Raw genomic sequence first — 22,136 nt, 5'->3', positions numbered from 1 at the left:
GCTGCAACATCTTTGTGAAACAGCGACGGTTCTCTTCTCCCTCATGTGCCTTCTTGTTTCCCTGGTGACCCACACATGCTCCCTTAGCAGTATGAAGCCTATTGACGGCAGCTCAGGTTTGTCCTTGCCAGCTCCCTACACAGGCTAATTAAAGCGATTTAATGTCGAGCGACAGACATAAAGCAGGACTCCTTAAGGTCTTGAGAGACCATAGACAGGCCTGAGCGAACATGAATCTACAGATGTGCTGTGTGAGTCACACAGAGACTCAAACTCCCACGTTTCTTCCGGACAAACATGTTGATGTGGGCCTCATTGATAAACTACACAGGCTCCCTCCATACTGAGCTCACTTGAAGGAAGATCTGATTTTGAGTTTTGGTTAATAAATGTTTGATGTGTACCAGTGTACACGGTGTGTGAGTCATCGGGGTGTGGGCCAGCCCACGCCTAAGGCAAGACTGGGAGAGAATAAGGAGACTTGCAGTAGTTTCCACATTCTCTGGTCTCGTTCCAACAAAACACCCAGACGTTCCGTCCCACCAGCCATGGAACTTCAGCTTGGTGGGTTGATTGGTCCTTACCTTGCTCTTAGATATGGAATGGGAATCCTCTTTCAAAGGCAGAGGCAGAAGGTCCTCCTTACCTCTCTCGAAACCTGGGACAAAAAAATTAAAAAACAGCATAAAGACTGAGTCCACTATTGTTCTCCAGGTGACCAACAGTATACCATACCAGGAGAGCACTAATGGCTCTGTGGTTCCTAAAAGTTGTGGCTTTTAGCAGGTGCCGAGGCTGCTGGTAGATAAATTATATTTATTATAATATTGTGAATTGATGGCGCGTTTTAAATAAGGTTTTATGTAAAAGAAAAAAAAGGATATCTGAAATATGTTTACAAATCACTAATGAATCTAAATCTATAGTGCAACACAAACCGCACTGAAGGATGTTACAAATGGCATCTTCAGACTGTTGCAATGTTATTATTTTACATTATAGGTAATTTAACTGCCGCTTTTAGCCAGAGCTACTTACATTGCATTATTACCCATGCGTTACATTTTTCCTGGGGAGCAATTAAGGGTTGGGTGTCTTGCTCAGGGACACTTTGACATGGCACATGGAGCAGCTGGGATTGAAACCAACCTTGCAGTCCAACCATGCGCCACCATCGCCAATGTGGCTATTTTCCTGTTTAAACTGAGCTAAGCAAGCTAATGTAGACTACAGGTCAAATGGTAAGATTCACTTCCCATCGGGTACTAAATGTCTTTGTAGCCAAAGTGGAATCTCTTTACATAATGGCAGGCTGTCCTTCAAAGCAACGTGAAGCACCCACAGAAAGGGGTTGACAACAAGCTGCTGAAAGTCCTTAATCTGAACTGAGCTAAAGTTAGATAACTTGGCTGGTGAAAGGAGATTCCCTGTTTTAATCCAGAGTTTGGCTGGGACAATGTGGGGGTGGACAGCTAAACAGACTCCATTAACAGACTCAGTTAGTGACTGCTCCAGGGATGCTGTTAAAGAGAATGTGACCTGTACTTCTCTACTAACAACAAGCTGGGCAACACGTGCAACAAGTGCAAAACACTCTTTGCTGTCCTGGCTCCCAGATGGTGGAATGAGCTCTGATGACATCAGGACCACAGGGAGCCTCTACATCTTCGGCCGCAAACTAAAGTAACACCTATTCCGACTATACCGTGACTAAAAACACAAAAAAATTGTAGCACTTAAATTGTACTTAATAAATCACTTATAATCGCTGTTAACTATAGCAAGTTGTAAATAGTCTTATTTGATGAAATTGCACTTTCTTGTTTCTTGTTCTTCTGAGTTTGAATCCGTATGGTTGAAATGCACTTAGTGTATGACTCTATTGATAAAAGCGTCAGCTAAATGCCCTGTAATGTATACAAAGGTAGATCATGTTAATAAAGCTCCACCTTAAGTTCCACCTTGTTCTGAACTTCATAAATGAGCCCGTTTCTAACCAATTAGCCTACCCTAAGCAACAGATTCCCTACTGAGATCTTGGCACTGGGTGAGGCTGGTGGTCTCAAGGGAACAAAGAGCCTGTAAATATTTGATAGCTTCCGTCTCCTATCCAGAGGCAGTACGCCAGTATTCAGCCATGAGAATAAAGCAAGCACTGTAGAGCAGTACCACCAAATGGGCATCATTCTTATTGATTCTTCCTGCAAAAGTAGTCCTGCAGACAAATTGGATTATAAATATTTTTACATTATATTACATTATAATAATGTAATAAATATTTAATTAACTCCAAGGAAACTAAAGTTTGGATATTCTTATTAATCTTATTATATTCTTGTGGTATGAATAAGGTTAACACCAGTCTCTTCTAGCAAACAACAAACACATTTTTTTTTTTTTTTTGCTTGGAGTCTTTGATTTTGCTGTTTTACACGTAATACCAGACCATTTGTTATCACTTGACACATGTGGAAGTCTGGCTAGGTGACAAAATTAAAAATGAAATAGTAAACATGAAAGAGAAGTGTTATGCTATAATAAATAAAATGTGAATCCAATTAGCGTCTAAAATGTATGAAGCAGCTTTCATGTGTAATCTTATTCCTGATAAACCAACATAAACCTTTTTGTTACATATTGGGATTATTCTCAATGCAATGGACAATGGTCAGGGTTATAAAAAAACATTTTTTACTGGGAGCTTCTGCAAAATATGGCAAAAAAATTCTTCTCTTCTATGAAAATGGTAGGAAAGAAATGTATTTATGAAAACAGCACAGGTTTTTAGGTAGAATAGCTTTTAGTTTTATGAATTTGAGATAGTGCCTGAGCATTCCATGTTCCTGAAGCGTAATTCTTTCATTTCAAACTTCGAAAATATCAACAGGCATTGGGTTTTTTTTGGTAATCTGTCATAAAGATTATGGTGCCTCTACAGACAGACGCCACCAGGGCTATCGGTCATAGTCCATTGTCCCGGACAGAGACTCCCGGATGCAGCTAGCCACATCGCCTCCTCTGCAGTCCTGCTGGAGACGAGGGGCAGACATCTCTTTGGGAGGAATGAATACAATCTGCATGTCCTATCAGTAACTCGCGCATTCAAGACTGACCAGTGTTAAGTGAGCAGTATCATTCGATCCGCTGCCAGAGAACGGCAAATACACCTATTTAGTAACTAATTTCATAGTGTGGTGGAATTAAATCCTTTAAAGCACATATTTAGTCTAATCCAACCCTGTCACAACAAAATACTTGGAGATGTTTAACTAATTTGGAGATCTCAGTGAATCAAAGCAAAATAAAACCAATTGTTCTTTAATGTGATCCATCTTTTTAGATCAAATGTCTAAATGTGTTCTCAGTAAAATCAGTGTGAAAATCAGCGTAATCTTGACTCTTTCCCAGTGTGAATGTCAGGGAGTATGTTTGTGTGTGTAACTGAAGGCTCACGTCCCACTGCAGACTGAGCTGCAGTGCTTTCACTGTATATGAAAAGATCATAGACCAGAGAGAGAAGGTAAAGAGAGAGAAAAGAGCTGCGTGTTGCTGCAACAATGAATCTATTTCACAAAATGAGGAATTATTAAGCCTTGGACATCAGCCACGAAGACAGTGGTGAGCAAATACTCCGTTCAATTCAGTCATGTACGCACCATCTAACGCTTCTATAAACATCTTCATTTGACGTATTACAGGATATTAGTGTCACTATCAAGGGAATCATGGGAATACATTAAGTGAAACTTAATCATACGAAAATCAAATAAGCTGCTTTAAATCAAAACAATATAATCTTTTAATTCAAAAGCAATGAGTAACTTTTAATGATGCTGTTATATTTTGTAGGCAACAGGTCACCTGAGAGCAACAAATGAACGAAGAAGCTGCCAGTCCAATTACTGTTCTGAATAAATACATTTTAGAAGGTGATATCAGTATCAGTATCAAGGATACAGTAAGTACCTAAATAGACCTCGTTTCAAAAAACTACAAACTGAAAACCAAACTCTAATATCTCAAATCGTAAAATTTAGAGAAAATAACTAAAATCTATAACTCAACCCAAAACTAAAAACAGCAAAACTATAATAGAAAAAAAATATTTTTCTTTCATGCTGGGATATCATGAATGGAATGGAAATATATATATATTAGTGCTCTCAGTTAAACACGTTATTAACAACGTTAATGCAAACCCATTTTTAACGACAATTCTTTTATCGCGAGATTAACGTTATAATGGGTGTAATAATGTGGAATGACACAGGGAAAAAGTATTGAACACATGAAGAAAGGGAGGTGCAAAAAGGTATGAAAAGCCAAGACAACAGCTGAAAACTATCAGTAAATTAAAAGCAATCCAGACCCTTGTCAGTGCAAATTAACATCAGCTGGTTCAGTCCCAACTGATGTTCTACAAAAAGCTCACATTGCCACACAAGACAGACACATCCCATGATGGGTAAAAGCAAAGAGCTGTTTCAAGACCGTTGCAACCTAATTGTTGCTAAACACAATGATGGCATTGGTTATAGGCGCATTTCTAAGCTTCTGAATGTTCCAGTGAGCACTGTTGGGGCCATAATACGGAAGTGGAAAGACAATCATTTCACCATAAATTTGTTTCGACAAAGTGCTCCTCGCAAGATTTCTGACAGGACTGAATAGAATAATCAGAAGAGTTGTCCAAGAGTCAAAGACCTGCAATTAGCAGGTACTGTTGTCTCAAAGAAAACAGTAAGTAATGCACTCCACCGCCATGGCCTGTATGCACGCTCACCACGCAAGACTCCATTGCTGGAAAAAAGCTCGTTTTAAAGTTTGCTGCACAACATTTGGAAAAGCTAGTGAAATACTGGGAGAATGTAGTGTGGTCAGATGAGAGCAAAATTGAACTGTTTGGATGCCATAATACACACGTTTGGAGGAGAAATGGCAAGTAAATAAATCGTGTCTTTAGTCTGGCTAACTGCTTTACTGCTGTTATTAGCGAGCTAACGCTAGCTTGATCAGCTGGATGATGAAACAACTAATCGATAATGAAATTAGTTGCCCTTTTAATAAGCGATTTTTATCGATTTCATTGATTCGTTGTTGCAGCACTACTACATAAGAAGCAAAGTAGAGGGATACTGTCCACATGCCAGGGCACTTCTATTAAGTTGGGGGTCTTGTGAGAAAGAGAGAATGGTTGGTATCAAAGTGGAAGATGGAGAGTCACAAATTCCTTTTGGGACCAAAAGCAAATTAAGTAATCTAACACCATTTCTAACTAATCATATCTGACATTATTGTCATGTTCAGAGACAGCACTGAACGTTAGAATGTCCTGTCTGCCAAGACATGGTGACCGCAAGACAAGCCATGATTTCATCTAATCATCGACCTCAAGGATGGAACTGTTTTTTTCCCCGCTCTCTCGTTGGCTTTATTAAACAATAGATTTCTTTTAATTAGTCCCTGGTAGCCGAGGGGGCAACAGAAACAACGCATTGCAGAGTGCTCATCTCCACACAGCAAATTTCTGAGTGATAAAAAACCTAGTGTTGAGCAGCTAGTGATAAAATCTGGTGTTAATTTACAAATAGTATATGCTTTATCACTTGTTTAGTGATAATGCAGAGTGTTTCTTTTGGGTGTTCACACAAAATCAACATATGCGCATGTGCAGAGCATTTTCAATCTCTCCGCCCATCAGTATACTGCCTCAATTTCGCGCTCTTTTGATCCGCCCTTTCATCTTGAGTTCACCATTTCACGGTAACGAATGACTGAAAGTGAAGCGGTGAGACTACTAAATTCGTTAATGGAGGACGATGGAGGTAGACGTAAGTAACTTCATTTAATTTGTGCTAATTTTAATCTTTTTTTAAAATAATGCAGCAGTTTAAGCATTTTCTGTGTGCACGTTATTTTAGAACTGACTGGATTGAGATGGTGTATGTTAGTGCTAGCATTATAGATTTTGTAATTTGGCGAAAGTAACGTTATCTTTATTAGGGTTCCCTATAACTTAAGACCGTTTATATCTTTCATCCAGTAACTAACGTTACGGGTTAACTTCGTTCTGGTGTTTTGAAATGTCATGCAAACGAGAAAGCAGCCGTTTAGCCGAGTTAGCTATTGAAATCATATTTTCTTGTGTAACTTAGCGCCCTGGGGCTCGAGCACCGACGGATTCGGCCGAGCACCGACGGAAACGGCGTGACTAAGCGACGAAAATGGACCTTAAAAAATAAAAACTAAGAATAAACATGCTAACTTTCGTTAACGAGACGAGACGAAAATGTTGGTGGTGAAGTCACAATACTATTATTTTTTTTTAATCGCGTACGTTATTACGGCGGTCCGTAACTGCGGTTATTAACGTCTCACGATGACGTCATCCACGGACCGCTCGGTCACTGTGGGGTCCCGGTGGTTCTTGTCACCGATACGGACCGCGACACTATGTTACGCTTTGGTGAGTGTGAGCTTCCTTGGTTTAGCTGGGCTGTTTCCGTTTAGCTAACTGTTAGCGGCTAAAGCGGAGCTCCATAAACCGATGTGTGTGGAGATGAAGACCCGTCTAACAGCTCGGGGCTGGTCGGCCAGCAGAGATGTTCATGCGGACCTGACTGCTCCGTTTTCTGGTGACGGTGCCAGCGTTTCGAGACACGCGCACTTCACACGCCACATCTCGAGAATACGATGTTAAACGGCCACCGTACGTTCGTTATCTGGCAACAAAAATTGTTTTGGCATAGGCAAGTGGTAGTTTTTGTGTGTGGGTATTAAACAGAATCTGTAGTAAAACACAAAGTGACCTATAGTACTCATATTGAGTCTGTTATTTTGCTTTTTCCTATGAAGGACAAGCACCCACTGGCAAACACATAAGATAACACCAGTGTGCTCACACTGTAATGTTGTCAGTCCCATGCATTTGGTGACAAATACAATTCTTATTAGTTTACTGTATGAATTTGTATCTTAGTAATCTTTCTGTGTCATTTTTGTTTGTATAAAATGTCATTCAAGTTTGCTTAACTTTTACAGGTTGGACAGTAAAGGCAAGAACACAATACATGGACACTAGAAAATATATAAAACTCAAAGAGCCATGCTTTTTGGAGTTTGTCACTGAAGGTAAGTCTATAAATTAAGCTATATTATACAGTAAATGCACAAAGTACTTTGATGTCTACATGATAATATTTTGGGGGGTAGTAATGAAGTTATTGATTTACAGCAAAAAAAGCATTTGCCATTCGAGAACAGACACCTGTTAAGGTAACAGATGACACCTCTACAGAAGTGGACGAGGATGTATTTCCTGAACTTGTTGCTGAAAGGGGCATTTGCTTTAGTTTACATACTAATAATGGTAATTATGTTTATACTTTTCTGGTCTTATTTTTAAATTGTGGTGATGTTTACATTTTTGTTAGTAATATTTGTATATACTATATACAGATTCCACTTCTGCACATAAGTTGTCCCCTCTTCTGACTGATGGGAACTCTGTCAGCAAGACTTCAACCTTTACTGAATGCAATGAAGGCAACAAAACGTCTGCATTTCATTCCAAAAGACCCAGGTTGGATGATTCCAAGCTTGCAAAAGAGGTTGGTAAGACAAGGGATTTAACCCAGCTTAAAGAAAATGTTCATCAATGTTTATCAAAAAAAAAAGGCTTTTGTATAGATTGTGTACATTTTGGTGTTGTCTGTTTAGACCATTGAAGACATCCTAAAGTGCAAACCTGGTGGTGTAGAAGTCATGCAGCACTATAAAGACACTGGTAATCTCTCAACCTCCAAAAGAAAGGAGATGATTAATATATTGGTTGCACACATGACTGAACAAGAAGGGTAAGCTTTGTTCATTTAATGTGTTAAGATCACTGTACTTACAACTTATTCAAATGTGACCCTGCCTGTGAAATACTATTAAATATTTATTAATAAATAAATACATCATCTAGTTGCTTAACCCGTGGTTTCTAAAGTGATCCAACATTACTTTTACGCCAAGTGTACCAAGAACCGTTTTTATAGATGCTATTGTTTCTACCCCAAGTAAACAGGAGGGTTTGGTTTCATGGTGTATTGTTTATTATTGCAGAAGGATACCGCTTAAGGCCACAAGAGAGATGTATGCCCTTGGCATTATTACTCTCTTTCCAAACCTAAAAGATCCTGAAGGGAAGACAGGCTATGTAAGTATATCTGCTTGTTGTTTAAGATATTTGAAACTTAAAATCATAGCTTTTTAAATTTATTCATTTTTCCCAAATTTGTCTCTTTAACAGGAACAATACTATGACACACAGAGAGGCACAGGTTTTATTATGAATCGCCTAAAGACGGTTCTGAGAAACACTAATTGTAAAATGCCCTCTCAATCAAATGAGAAATCTTGTGACCCTAGAATGGAGGAAATGATCTGCCTTACAGATCAGCTAACAGCTGATGATTGCCAAGAAGCAATCTCACTGCTTAAACACAGCACTGATCGTGATATCATCTTCTGGAAGATGAAAGAAACGTTTCAGTACCGTCAGGAGATTGTAAAGGACCCAAAGTCGTCCACCTCCATCTTTCACATTTTTCCTAGATTCCGGGACACCAAGGGTCTGGTGAGTATTCATGCTAGCTGACTTAACAATCCAAAGTATTAGATTTTAGCTTCTCTGCTGCAACCTTCACCTAATATGAACAACTTTGAATTATGGGTGTTAACGATTAATCAATGATCGATTAATTGTCAATTAATACATTTGCAACTGACCTTGAGTTTTAAAGAAGCATGCGCCAATGAGCAGTTATAAACTATCACTCACTTACAATACAACACGTTTGGCAAGAAAGGCAGCAGCAGAGAAATTCTATGTTTAATATTATATTGTACAGCTCTAATCTTCAGTATAGCTTGAATACGAACCCATGTTGACTGGCCATTGGCTTTACTTTATCAGGACTTAATGTTGACTTCTTCACTGCAACTTCAAACTACCATATGTAACACAAATACAGTGAGCATTGACTCACTGTTTAGTTATGAATGTGGCATATCTTTCAGTACCATATCAGTGTAGATCAGTACATGATTTATGAACATCTGAATTTTATTTTTTTCTGACTACATTTTTTTTTGTGCTAAAATGTTACCAGTGCTAATTTCTGATGTCATTATTTGGTAGTTGAAGCAGTTTTTTGTTTGTTTGGACCTATTTTTTCTTCAGATACATCAAGACTTTGCTTTGATGTTTGGCCTGGAAACAGCCTCCAGATTTTTAGAGAAGTGGAATACCTCCTTCAAGCAAAATGTGATTAAGGAGGCAAAAACTCTAAATCCATCTGCATTCCTGCTACAGCTACTGAAATCTGCTGAAAAAAACAACGGAGACAACAGTAATGAAGGTAAAAGTACTTCACAGTTCTCTAGAAAATGCTACAATTTGTATTTATGAAAGCTAACAAAATGTTCTCTCTGTGTTCTGTAATTATAGAATGGGATAGTGACATAGCATCTCTGCTTTTGCTGTTACACCTCCTTGCACCCCAACCTTCTGGAAGGAAGAGAGCAGCCAAGATCAGTGTGAGAGATGCTGTTGGTCGCCTCCTGAAATTTGAAAAGGTTAGCTTATGTTCTGAATTTTTTTCTAGAGCATAGCAAATATAACTAAACCGAACCATTAGAATAGTGAACTGTTATAACTAAAGGATGTAGGGTTTTTCTTTGTTTAAAAGTCTAAATTTGTGGTAAATATACTATGTTCTGATTTTAAATGTATGCTAGAATTTATGGCATTTAAGTAATTTTTATATTGTTATTAATCAGTCCTGCAGAAGTTTGGAGGACCATCTCTCAGAGGTGGAGGACAGACAGCCCTATCTTCTGGCCACTGGACAAACCAAAGCAGATGCACTTAAATTCTACATTGTGGTCGACAAGAATCTCATACCCTGTCAAGCAAGTACTTCACTTGGAGCTTTTGATGAGCTTTTCAAAGCTCATTATGTCTTTGGTGCACAATATGACCCATCTCTCAGCAACATGTTCACCTTTATCCAGACAACAATCTACAAAATCCATCCTAGCACGTCCAGCCAATCATCACGCACTCGAGAGCTGAGAGCGAAACTGTTAAACAGTTCAATGGAAAGTACATAATGAGAAGATGTTTCATTTGCAAGTCTTTGCTGGGTACAAGCATTAAATTGTTTCGACACCTGAAGTTAGCTCATGGCATGTACCCATGGGTACATGCCATGAGCTAACATACTTAGAAAAGACAACTTGAGGATTATTTCTTTGTTTGATGCACAGATCTCCTATGGTGCTGACTCATTTTTTTACATAGTTGCAAAAAATGAACTTGTTTGAAACACTCAGATCTATTTATTTAGCCTGTACAAGAATAGTATATTTGATCAGAATGAATGTATATTTTATATATATATATTTTTGACCATTGATGAGTTAAAGATGACATAAAAATGTTGTATTTTCAATTGATGTTATTGCAGTGTATGTTTACTTAGAAAATTTGAGTCAATTTCTATTGAAAATGTCAGCAGATTGTTTGATAAAGTATATAGACATGTACAGATGTCCTATCGTGCTGACGAATTTCTCATTTTTTTACAAAAATGTATATTTTCACACTATTAAGATGCTATTGCATTGGAGACTGCATTGTTTTATTCAATTGTATGTCATTAAAATATATTAAAAATGTCTAAATAAAAATACAAATGTCTAAATAAATTCATAGTCACTTGGTTTTTTGAAAAATATCTACAGGTATATCTTTAAAATTTCATCTGCATTACCATTTTAAAATAAGTATTTACATTAAATCAACATAAAATAAATACACTGGGGTTGTGTGATTAATCACCATAAAGTGTTAAATGTGTACACTTAAGGTGTTGAGAAATTATCACTCTTGAGTGATAAAATGAAACACTAACACAGTGTTTGAATAGTAAACACTTTCATCAGTGTTGTTTTAACACTAGCAAAGATGGACCTGTATGTTCACCCGGAAAGTAATAAATTTAACACCCATGGTGACAAATCTCCCAACATATTTTTGCTGTGCATGAAAGGCTGCGTCCACAATATTATGAAGCAATTGCACAGGTGAAGGACAAAATGATATATCCTCGGAATTAAAAGTATTTGTGGGTTTTCACAATGGTTTGTGGGGAAACCAGGACGTTTCAACTCAAGCTTTCAATCACTTGAATCTTCGGTCCTTGTTCCTGTCCTACACACCTGTTTCTCATGCTGCCTGTTAAAGTATCGCACAAACATAACAACGCCAGAGATGAAGAGGCCCAATTCACATTCAAAGGGCTGTACCGGATCCTGTCTGCACACCGGCGGCTTGACGACAAGAAAGCACGTTATCTATTGGTCGGAGGGGGTGATATTTCAAACGGAAAGTGCTTGGTTGAGAGTGGGGCATTAGGCAGGTTGCATTACCATGGCTGCTGTTTGGAGTTGGTGTTCTAAATATAGTGGGATAATATAGGGGCCGAGTTTGTTTGCACCACCAGAAGCTGGGCTGCAAAGACTGCAGGCCATGACCCATTTTTTCATCTTCAGAAAACGCTTGGGGGAGTCAAGATGCAATGTCTTGCCAACAATATTTATACCAGGAAAACAGCAAGAATTGTTAAATGTATTAAACTTAAATTATAGTCCATTTCGAGTCAAATAGATCATAAAGCAGGGGATGCATTCGGGCAGGACTAGCGACTAGCAAGTTTTTGAGATAGTTTTGTAATCCAAAAAGTGAGTGAATGTAGAATAATCTATGATAAAAATTAGTCTGGGTTCAGTTTGATTATATTAAACTTTGCCAAACCATGTTTGGCCGCCACACGACCTCCACGTCGTCTGATGGAACTTCAAGCTTTTATAACCACGTGAAATGTGTCTTGTTACCAGGGGTTCTGATGGAGTTTCACAACAAGTTGCTGTTAGGTAATCAGGCGTTTTCTATGATTTGCCAGCAAGTAATAAAGGAACAATAGGTCCACCGCTCAGACTACGTCATTGCCCGGGTGCCCAAGACTTGACACGTCACATCGAAGATGTTTAACTGCTGATCAAAACATCACCTTTTCTCCTTGTCTCACTCCAAACTCAGAAACGCTGGCCGGCCAGTTGGCATCAAAAGAGACAAGGACGAATGGAGCAGAGGCCCGGGAGCTCACTGAGGAGAAACAACGTGACTCAGCAATGTATTGCATCTCATGTTATTGGTATTGCTGAGTCAAAGTTCTAGTTTAGAGCGCAGATAAAAGGTCACCAGCAGCTTCGACCTTTCCAGCTTTCCAACGCAGGACGGTCAAAGGTGAGAAAGGTGGTGAGGTCCAATCTCTCCTCCCTCAACCACCGCTGTTAGGATGCCCTTAAGCATGGCACTTATCCAACTGAGCAAGTAGCAGGTTGCGCTAGTCTGAAATATTGCACTAAAGTGTTGCACTGTTTGTGCACTGTCACCATTTCCTGGATTAATTAAAGGTTAAAAACAGTCAGGTGGAACAGAACATCCATCCATACAAAGCTCTGAGGGCTGCCAGCTGTCTGACTTTAGGATAAACAGTGGGAAGAGCACAGGAGGAGGCCATTTTTTAAATGAACATGAAATGTATTTAATCCTCAAGGTTCTGGGGGATTTGGTGTACTTCTAAAATATAAAACGGATTATTGTTGCACTCTCATCGTTGGAACCTCAGTGAAAAAAAAAGGCCCGCAGAGTGGAGGACTGAGCTGTTTGAAGCGCTGCGTTAAGTAGTTATATTATATTGTTCTCCTCAAGTAAGTTTTTTATAATTCATATCACGGTCCTTTGTATGATTATTGCGTTACCCCGGTATATATAACACTATTTTTTTCATAATTCATTGACGGTGAAAAGGGCCGCCGGCCACCTGAACAGCTGTTCAGCGCTCGCTTGTGTTTCCACCAGAGGAAATACCAGCGGCTCCAAAAGAAAATTGTATTCTGATTTTATGTTGGATTTTTCAAAACCAAAACCCCTCCGAACCGCACACGGCTAACCTCTTGGTCAAGTTGTATCGGTCCATACTGGTTCAACCAGTATACTGCCCAGCCCTAGTTAATATCACTCCATCTTCCCCAGACACACTGGCATTTTGCACGCTTTCAGCGGTGTTTGGGGCTAAGTGTCTCTTGCAGTTTTACTTCTCCAGACTGTCCGTACGGAGGCTACATATCATGGCAGCGAGTTTAAAAAATGCGGTCATTTGTTTTTGCCATTTCTCAAACCATGGAAGTCAGCTTATGGGGACTAAGGGTCTCAGCAGGTGCTGAAATAACCGTGGGTAAAGTGAACAAACTAGGCTAACTGGCTTATGTCTATTTTCCAGGGGAAAAACCAACTTGACAGCACCCAACTGTTGGAGCAGATGTATTAAATAATTCTCTCTGTAGAATATATGATTATTAAGTTGATGGCGCATCTCCTAGCGATGCTGTGCTTTTTCATCAAATACGTTCACAACAATTTCCTCATCTTTAAGATGAAATTTGATTTTACACTTACTGCCATTTGTTTTTAACAGTAGGAAATAGTTGTATTTCATTTATCGATACAGGTACAGTAGGATCAAGTTGCCCCTGCACTAATACATTAGACTGCACATTTGTCGAGGTTCCTCTCTCTGCTGACATTTACAACGTGCTTTTTGGCAGCAGAAACTTGAGCGCAACTTCAAGTCTGCATCTCCAAATCGGGTGCAGTATGTGGATCAGAATGGCATTAGAAACAAGTGTCTAATACAAGCTTCCGACAGCCATCACTACTTCTGAGAGCACACTCAGTGAAAAACTATTTGACCCAACTATGTCACGGCATGTGCATCTACATCCACTACAAAAGATCTATTCAATCACGAGGTGAGACTACAGGGTCTACTGACGGGCTTCTCCCGGCAAAAAGGGCTGTCTCCGAGCCATCATACACCCACCTGGCAGCGAGATGGGCGACAGCTCATTGTAGCCCCCGAAAGAGGCATTGCGGATGAGTTTGCGTCCGTCGGGGTGCTGGGGTCGGAGCGCCGCCGTACCCCCACACATGGAGAAACGCCGACGACTCAGCAGGCCCTCCTCCTTCATCATGGGGCCGCCGGGAGCTCCCTCGCCGCGTGCGAGGAAGGGCGGGAGGGACGGGGGAGCGCCGACAAAACCCAAGGGTGGAAGGTCGAGGGGGTCGGGGGAGGCAGTCCGATCCGTCCCGCGCAGCTAGTGAGCCAAGCGGATAAACCAACCAGAACACACAGACAGACAGACAGAGCCGCTCAGACACAAACCAAGTGGAGTACGCTGCTTCCCTCTACGCTTCCTTCGGCAGACTGCTCCCTCTCCTCCCCCTCCGCGAGTGTCTCTGAAAGCAGCAGCCTGTGAGTACTTAATAACAAACAGGCTGAGCCCCTCCTACTTGCTCTCTTCTCTAGATGGGTAGGAGAGCTGCATCTTGAAAACAACCCTCTATGTTCCACATCTCTTCTCTCTCTCTCTTCTGCTCAGTCTGTCTCGCTACAGTTTTTCATTCAAGATTCAAAGGAACGCTTTTCCGCTTATTTCAATGGATTACTCATTGGGGTCTATGTTGCCTGTAGTCAAATTCCCTCTTTAAACATCAGTGGATGATGGGGACAAAGTCAATGTAGCAAGCAGATGCATGAGCTCATGCTGCTACTGGTGCTTCTGCCTCTCAGCTAGTGGGTGACGCAGCCAGGGAGCGGCGAGGGCGGCTGATGGACGCAAGAGTTTTCCCATTCAATGTTGGTTTTGTCTGCCAGAGGAGGCTCTGTCTTGCATGACAATAGAGAACCACTGACTACTAGTTATTGGAACTATGTTTTATCAAATTACTATCCTTTATCCCATTACCTGTTAAATAAATAAATGATCCACTTCCTGCATTGAAACGTCCCTTGGGGACACTGTACGTACGCCTCCTCCTAAATCACACTATTCTCTTTATCACTCTGGTGATGCATTTTGTAAACTGTGACTACACACGCACACACACACACAATCTAATCACAAAACATTGGCTCTATTGAGGACAGAGGATCACACCATTTCTCTGTTGACCCTATACCCATATTCTGCAGACGTAAAGCAGTCACTTAGAGCTGCAGGCCCCCTTCAGACCAACAAATAAGCTTCAATCAAATATCACATTCACCTCGCTAAGTCATACTTGCTATTTAGTGTGTTCAGCTTTGACTGAGGAGACGCGAAGGCTCTGCTGTGGTGAGCACTGGTCACTGAATACTGGATTGAAGCATGTGCTTCTCTAGCTAAAAAGTGCTTATCGGTGTGTGAAAATACTGAAATACTATCTTGATGGTGCAAACAGCTGCATTTTGAAAAAATGCATGCAGGTGACACCAGAGGTGTTTTTTACACAGGTCGATGGTATATTAAGCTCTTTTGAATTAGTAGCCATTTTATGCTGTTTTATATTTTAAAACCTGGAAAAGATCATTATTTTTGCAAGGCGGTGAGTGTATCTATGCAGAAATGAATGGCCTTGGCTGGCATGCGGCCGTCTCTTTCAAAGCCAATCTTTCATCTTTCATCTGCATATTACTGGAATGCTAATTCTCCTTTCAGCGGACTTGTTTTAGCCTGTTTTAGGCTTTCATTTTTAGCCTTTAAAAGACCCATAGCATCCTTCTGAATCAACACCAAACCATGCAACCCACTGCCAATGGGGAGATTCCATCCGAGGTACCTTGGAGAAGTAGTGTGGTCCCCTCTAGAACAATACATACAAAAAAATATATGAATCTGGGTCATTTTCCAACTTATTTCTAGTCAAAACCACTAAGTGTACAAATGCAAGCATTGTTTGTTAGCTCTTTGGTGTGGCTGGGCGAAAAGTGTTTTAGGTGCAACACCTGATCCAGTACTTTGTGTCCCGTGTGCATCAGGCGAGCTGGTGTCAGGTACACAGAGTGCTGCTATGCCAAACAGGTCAGTATAGAGATGAGTAAGTATCTACTGTAGAGCAGTAGCCCAATACAGGCTTTTGAGTCCCACTGCAGGGCCCACAGTCAGTGCTAGATCTGTGTCATCGAGGGTTTCCTCATTTCAGACACAGCACTGTGCCCATTTCAAGTCATGATTCTGCAGTCAGCATGTGCACCACTTTGGCCTGTTAAGTGAGTGCATTTTCTTTACATCTATAGAAATTGGATGTTTTTTACGTGACATTTGGTGCACACTATAGAGTATATTTGGAAATATCTCATATATACTGTATATGCATAATAGGATTGACAATATTTTATTTTATTTTCATAGATATAGATTTCTAGATTTGTTGATTTCTCTAATACAGATATATTGTTAAAGTTGTATTTACTATAAAACTATTTTTTGTGTTGCAATAAATGTTTGTGGTGTAGTGTTTGAACTACAAATTAGTATTGCATTTTTCAAATACTTTTACAGTTTTGCATTATGTTATTCTGGGATGTTCGCTTTAATTGATTGGAAAGCTTTACCTAGAACCTTTTCCATCAACAACAACTGATGGTAGCTAATCGTTGTATGTGGCAAACAAAGAAAAAACACACCTGACTGTGACTAAGGTTTTTTTTTTTTTTTTTTTTTACACACAACTGAATTCCCAGCAGCGCGGGGTCCACATTCTCTGGAATCTTTAACATTTTTCACTATTTTAGAGTGTTTTATTTAAATATGGGATAATTGATTTAAAGGTGTGTTTTAGTTTACAGTTTACCATTTGCAGTGTGCACTTACATTGTAGTGTGACGACCATTAAGCCCATGAGACATGTCTTTGATATCAGCATATTTAGCATATCAGTTCAACCTGGATAAAGAAATCACAAAACCTTTTTCAAAAGGAGTTCATAAGAAACCATGAAAAGCTGTGCCCACAATGCAGACAAACTGACGCAGTAACCCCAAAAACTGCAATGCATTTGCTACCTTGCAGCCCATGTGATGCATACGCTGCCCACAGTGGGCCAAATGTGGGCAAACATATCTAGTGTTACATGAATTAAAAAACAGGAGGACCCCAGTAAGCCTGGGATTAGCTTCCCAACAAAGCGGCCTACAGGTATCTCCCACCGTAGCTCCCTCCTCCAACTCTCAATAGCAAACAGACCGTCACTCTGGAGAATAGAAAGATCAAGGGATCTTGTTTCTGTCCACATTTTGTCAGTGAAAGCCTTTATAACTTGGTGTGACCTTTGTTCTATCCTCACCAGAGCCCCCTCACATAGACTATCAACAGCTAGGACACCGAAATCTTCATCCCAGGGAGGGGATTCACCATGAGCTGCGCACGCCACCACAGACTTTAAGCGCTAACGAGCACTAGATGTCAATGGGCACTACTGCACACTGTACCTTGCTTTCGTTCAGGCTTAAACGGGAAGAAAAGTTTGCACAGGTAAAGGGTTGACCCTGATTGTCCAAATCATGCTAGAATCCCCTCTTGCTTCTGATCCAGGGCGAGTCGGGGCTCAGGCCAAGGGGCCAGGATGGTCTCCATGGCTTCGTCTGGTCCTCCTGTACTTCCACGGACTCTTCCCTTATAGGGTACATGCATGGCTGTCAAGCCCTGTGCCTCTTGGCACTCAGGCCTCCCAGGGCTCAGCCCCTCATTGGGTGAGAGTGTGAGCGGGAGAAGGAACGGATTGGTAGTAGCTGAGAGTGTGGATATGAGCAGCCCCCTCCGATGCGTTTAACCCCGTCTGACAAGGCATAATCCCTGAGGCTAAGCTTAAATCCATGCTGACCCCACCTGCTCTGTCGCTCTCCCACTACCACCTCACCGCTCCTATCAACTCACTTCCATCCAAAAATATTCATCATTTCTTTGTTTTGAAAATCTCGTCCTCTTACTCCCTGATGCTGTTCCCCGAGCCCCCGCGCCCTCGCTCTATAGCACAGGTAGTCCCTCCTGTTTACATGGAAACCTGACGGCCAGTCAGTCAAGGGCTGTCACAGCGACACCAAGCTCCAAAGCGGATTGAGGGTGCCTTTGTCAAACAACCTCTTTGGGTTTATTTTGGGCTCTCAGGGAGTCATAATGGAAAAGAAGGACTCACTTGGCAGACAAACAAGACACCACAGTGAGTGCGTACACAAGGATGCGACAAAACGCAGTGCTCCAGCTCCACTTTGAGAGCAGTCTGAATCATAAACTCATAATATCTTAACATAAATAACTTTCCATTTGGTGTCTGACCAACAGTTAATTTTCGAGGTCTATGATGTTTGACTTTAGGAGAGAAATAAACTTTTTTCCAAATATATGTACTGAGATTGAAACGCTACTTTTACATTTCTCTTGATACTTATTTAATATTATTCGTATGTACGATATATTTTTGATAAGTTCATATCAGCCGATAGTATTGGACTAGGAATAACACATCTGTGGCCAAACCCTCTACTAAAAAATATTGTATTTAATAATTGATCGTCAATTATTGTAAAACTGATTTGCAATAAAAAACTATCACTTAAAAGCCTGTGTTTTCCAGAGAAAAGTTCATACGGGGCAAGGCAAAGGTATTAACGTATTAAACCCCTTGGATTCTCTCTTATTTTATCACATGACAACTTTGGTAGGAAAATCAGGGAGCTGGAACGAAGGAGACTACCGCAACCACAGACATAAGTCGGTTGACAATGAGTCAGGGTCACATAATGTTCAGGTTATTCACCCCAATCTAGTGCGCTAACACACACCTAAAGATGAATGTGAACAGATCCTATCCCTAGACAGCAATTTCATTTAAATGTGAAACCAGGTTTCCTTTGGTTACAAAACCCAAAGTAAAACGCAGTGATTGGCCATAATAACGTCAGCACCTTTTTATGGAGAGGGAAGAGGGACATATATATATATATATATATATAGCACACCGGCCAGTCAGAGGAGGCACTTCAGTTACTCTGACCAAACAAATGTGATTATGTTCCGACAGAACTTGTCGCACTTATTCCTTTGAAATCATGGTACGTTTTCTGAGCAGCATCAAGGTCAAAGGACCTAAAACATTTAAACAAAATTATTTTTTATCATCCATCTTCACCCATTACTTTTACAACGTACTTCTAGAATCAGAAATAAGAATGTATGCGCAACAGTCACCAAATAAAAGACTATCTTGAAACATTGGCCCAGAAAAACAAAATGAGACATTCATCACTTTGGTGCAGAACCGTAGGCTACAAGAAGTGAAATCTGTTGCCATGGATACACATTTTGTGCTGCAGTAAGATTCAGAAAAAAAGGCTCCCATGCAGTTTTGCCAACTCACGTTTGACTGATGCAGTTGTGGTCTGACAGAGTTTTTATTGGATGGACAAAAGCGACGTCAGCTATTGTTGCTTATGCCAATCACCAAATAGTCTTCTTTTTCTTTCACCATGCTAAGATGGGTTAACTTGACAAAATTGTGTGTCAATTGTGTGAACTGATGTCAGCAGATGTAAATAAGAAGCTTGAATAGAACATATAATATGCAAATACACTAATCCTAGCTACATGTGACGCAGCGGCAGTATAATGTGTGTTAGATGTTGCATAGAGGTCAATAACAGAGATGTGTTACTAAGTGCTGGCGGTGTATACTACATGTGTTTAAATGTCCCTGAGCAGCGTGTTCCGGCTGGATGGATCGTGTGACGCATGTCACTCCTCTATTCTTTTATCCCCACATCTCCTCTTTCTCTATCATCTGTGTAGTTTAACAGAGACAGGCAGGTGAGCGGTCACATGGGCGCCCTCTAGTGGGCTCCTGCAGACGTGGGCGTGGTATATCCCCGTACAAAACAGTCCGTGGCACGCTGTCTAAATGGTAAATTGATCTGTAGCAAGATCTGCAGCAAGATCTGCTGTAACATGCTAATCAAGAGTTGGCTTACATTGTTTCTTTTCCTTGGCAGATATAAAACGATTTATGCCTGCAACGAGGTGTGCTATGAGGACGCACCTGTACACTGCAACAGATGGCTAGCTGGAGCCAAAAAGTGACTCAATTATGCAAGAGAGAGTACACAACAGTTGCATGCATGGCCATGTGCGCAAGGATATGTAACCTCGGATACCGTTGAACAAAACACACAGAGAAAATGTGCATTCAATTCTTGGAGTCCAGCAGAGAACCCTCAAGAGGGCACTGTAACACAAGCAGTATGATGAGGTGATCTCTGTCCAGATCAGAACGCAGAGAACTGAGACGGTTTACAGCCATGCAGCCGGAATGTGAAGACGTTTTCCAACGTCTCTGCGGTGCGGTGCCGAGAGCCTGATGAAGAGGAGTCTGACCTGGAGTTCACCACAGGTACACTTGCTGTTGAGATGTTGTGGCGCACATGTCATACACAGCAGCTGTAATGATGTGATCTGCTGCATGCAAAACATTCACTATGGCACAATGAAAAGGAAATAGCACAATGACAAAGTCCCTGTGCCATTTTCCAACACAGACACATTGTTGTTTCTGTAAATTGTCTTTTTATATGTTTTCAGAACAGAGGAAAATGTGAAGTCTCTGTCTTCATTTGACAGTTCCTACAATCCTGAGTGAGGAGCACCAGAGCTTAGAGTAAAAATATTTCTCTGGAGCCCAGCCACGGACATACAAACACCTGGCAACACAGTGTCTGCCGGAACACATTTTTCCACAATAACAGAGACTACCGAGGTGAAAACAAGAAAGAGAATATAAACCTGATCACACTGTAGCTTTGTTGCTTTGATTAAATGTTTCCTCGGCCAGAGTGTCAGGGGAAAGGTACGTGATAAATATAACATTGACAGCTGTCGCGGGGGCAGCAGATGTCCAATATCATGTCCAAGTCAATCTAAAGTGCTTTATCAGGACATCTGGGACAGAGAAACTGGACTTTGACCCTCAGCCTCATCACACAGGGACACATTTACCTTACTTGCGGTTTCTTTGTCTAATATTAAAATGTGTTTGTTGCAAATAAATTAGATCCCAGAAAGAGGGAAAATACTACTCACAGCACTGTAAATTTGTCATATGAAGAAGACATCACAGATAAGAGGGATTACTCTCTCTGAACCACTGGTAGATTTTCAATGTAAGAAAATTGCTGAATGACCTCAATTGAGTGAATGTTTTAAAACTTGTGAGATCAGCGTTTCATTTAAAGGAGTACAAAAGTTGTTATTTCAGTGGCTTCACAGGAAGTGGTGGATTTAATTCACTGGCAAAGGTGAGCAAAGTAGAGAACATGGATTTTATTTTGTGCTTAAAAGAAATATTAAGATTAATATTAATAAATATTTCTATTAGAGAGCGTTGATTGTTATCGTTATATAAAAAAATGCTCTGGAAATTAATTGCGTCCTGAATTTACCACAATGACATGGAAGTGCTGAATTAGTTTTTGCTGAAAAACAGCACATTAATTAGGCTTATTGGAGCACATTCGTTTTTTTTCTTATTAATTAGCAATTTTCTCAATTATAAATCAGGATGTGGTGTTAATGCCAGTGATAAAACAGTTGTACGAGTTCAAGAGGCCATCTATGTATTATATGACATCATGAAAATTAAAAATAATCCGTGGAGCTCCGTGTATTACTGCAAAAACCAAAGCTAAGCTATAAGCTGGAAAAAGTGAAACCGTGCATCCTACCGTGGCTGTAGCTGACCCCCGGGCTGAGGCTGGATGGGCTGGCCACCAGCTCCCTGTTGGGCGTTTGAAGGCCCGCCTCCTTCTCTTTCTCTTTCTCCTTGTCCCGCTCCTTCACCTGCCGCTGGCTCATCCTGCTCGGTGTCAGAAGGACGGTGTCATCCCCGCACACTACTGCAGCTACAGAAAGAGAGATGAAAAGAGACGACGTGACGAGGAGAGATCAGACATGTAGCATTCTTACTTCACATCAGAGAACATTGAACGATTGTTTCTCCTTTTGTTTTCCTTGTCTTATGATTGTGTGCCTGTCCCTTATCACTACACCTTGTTTGCCTAGCGCTAATGAAGCGAGCAGGCTAGCTGTTCCTCGTGAGCTCTTTGCAGTAGATCAAATATAAATAAAATTAGAACATATTATTTTCTCTGCTAAAG

The 22,136-nt window shown here is 40.6% G+C and overlaps 2 protein-coding genes across 10 annotated transcripts in view; one reads left to right on the top strand and one right to left on the bottom strand.

Moving 5' to 3' along the window:
- The window catches only part of osbpl8 (oxysterol binding protein-like 8), a 69,417-nt gene that overhangs the window by 15,267 nt on the left and 32,014 nt on the right, over positions 1 to 22,136 (bottom strand). For 6 of the 9 annotated variants that reach the window (XM_037461616.2, XM_037461618.2, XM_037461619.2 and 3 more), the window contains 2 exons: positions 21,705 to 21,881; positions 585 to 658 (listed from right to left, as the gene is read on the bottom strand). In XM_037461616.2, coding sequence (XP_037317513.2) covers positions 585 to 658; positions 21,705 to 21,881 — 251 coding nt within the window. Of the gene's footprint in view, positions 1 to 584; positions 659 to 13,997; positions 14,420 to 21,704; positions 21,882 to 22,136 lie in introns of those variants that run through there. The other 3 variants (XM_062560383.1, XM_037461623.2, XM_037461624.2) reach the window with 3 other exon arrangements.
- Positions 6,335 to 10,714, top strand: LOC119197052 (uncharacterized). Its single transcript, XM_037453002.2, has 10 exons — positions 6,335 to 6,466; positions 7,042 to 7,131; positions 7,235 to 7,369; positions 7,459 to 7,610; positions 7,720 to 7,856; positions 8,110 to 8,203; positions 8,297 to 8,623; positions 9,230 to 9,407; positions 9,497 to 9,624; positions 9,829 to 10,714. The coding sequence occupies exons 1-10, from the start codon at positions 6,454 to 6,456 to the stop codon at positions 10,159 to 10,161; spliced, it is 1,587 nt and encodes a 528-aa protein (XP_037308899.2). The 5' UTR covers positions 6,335 to 6,453; the 3' UTR covers positions 10,162 to 10,714.

This window comes from Pungitius pungitius, chromosome 2 (genome assembly GCF_949316345.1).
Source record: "Pungitius pungitius chromosome 2, fPunPun2.1, whole genome shotgun sequence".
Classification (NCBI taxonomy): domain Eukaryota; kingdom Metazoa; phylum Chordata; class Actinopteri; order Perciformes; family Gasterosteidae; genus Pungitius; species Pungitius pungitius.
The sequence above is the reverse complement of the archived record's forward strand: the minus strand, read 5'-3'. Positions and strand labels throughout refer to the sequence as shown.

Excerpts from the sequence above, each read along its gene's own strand:
- LOC119197052 (XM_037453002.2), top strand. Across the intron at positions 7,132-7,234 it reads TTTGGAGTTTGTCACTGAAG|CAAAAAAAGCATTTGCCATT; the intron begins GTAAGTCTATAA and ends ATTGATTTACAG. Across the intron at positions 7,857-8,109 it reads CACATGACTGAACAAGAAGG|AAGGATACCGCTTAAGGCCA; the intron begins GTAAGCTTTGTT and ends TTATTATTGCAG.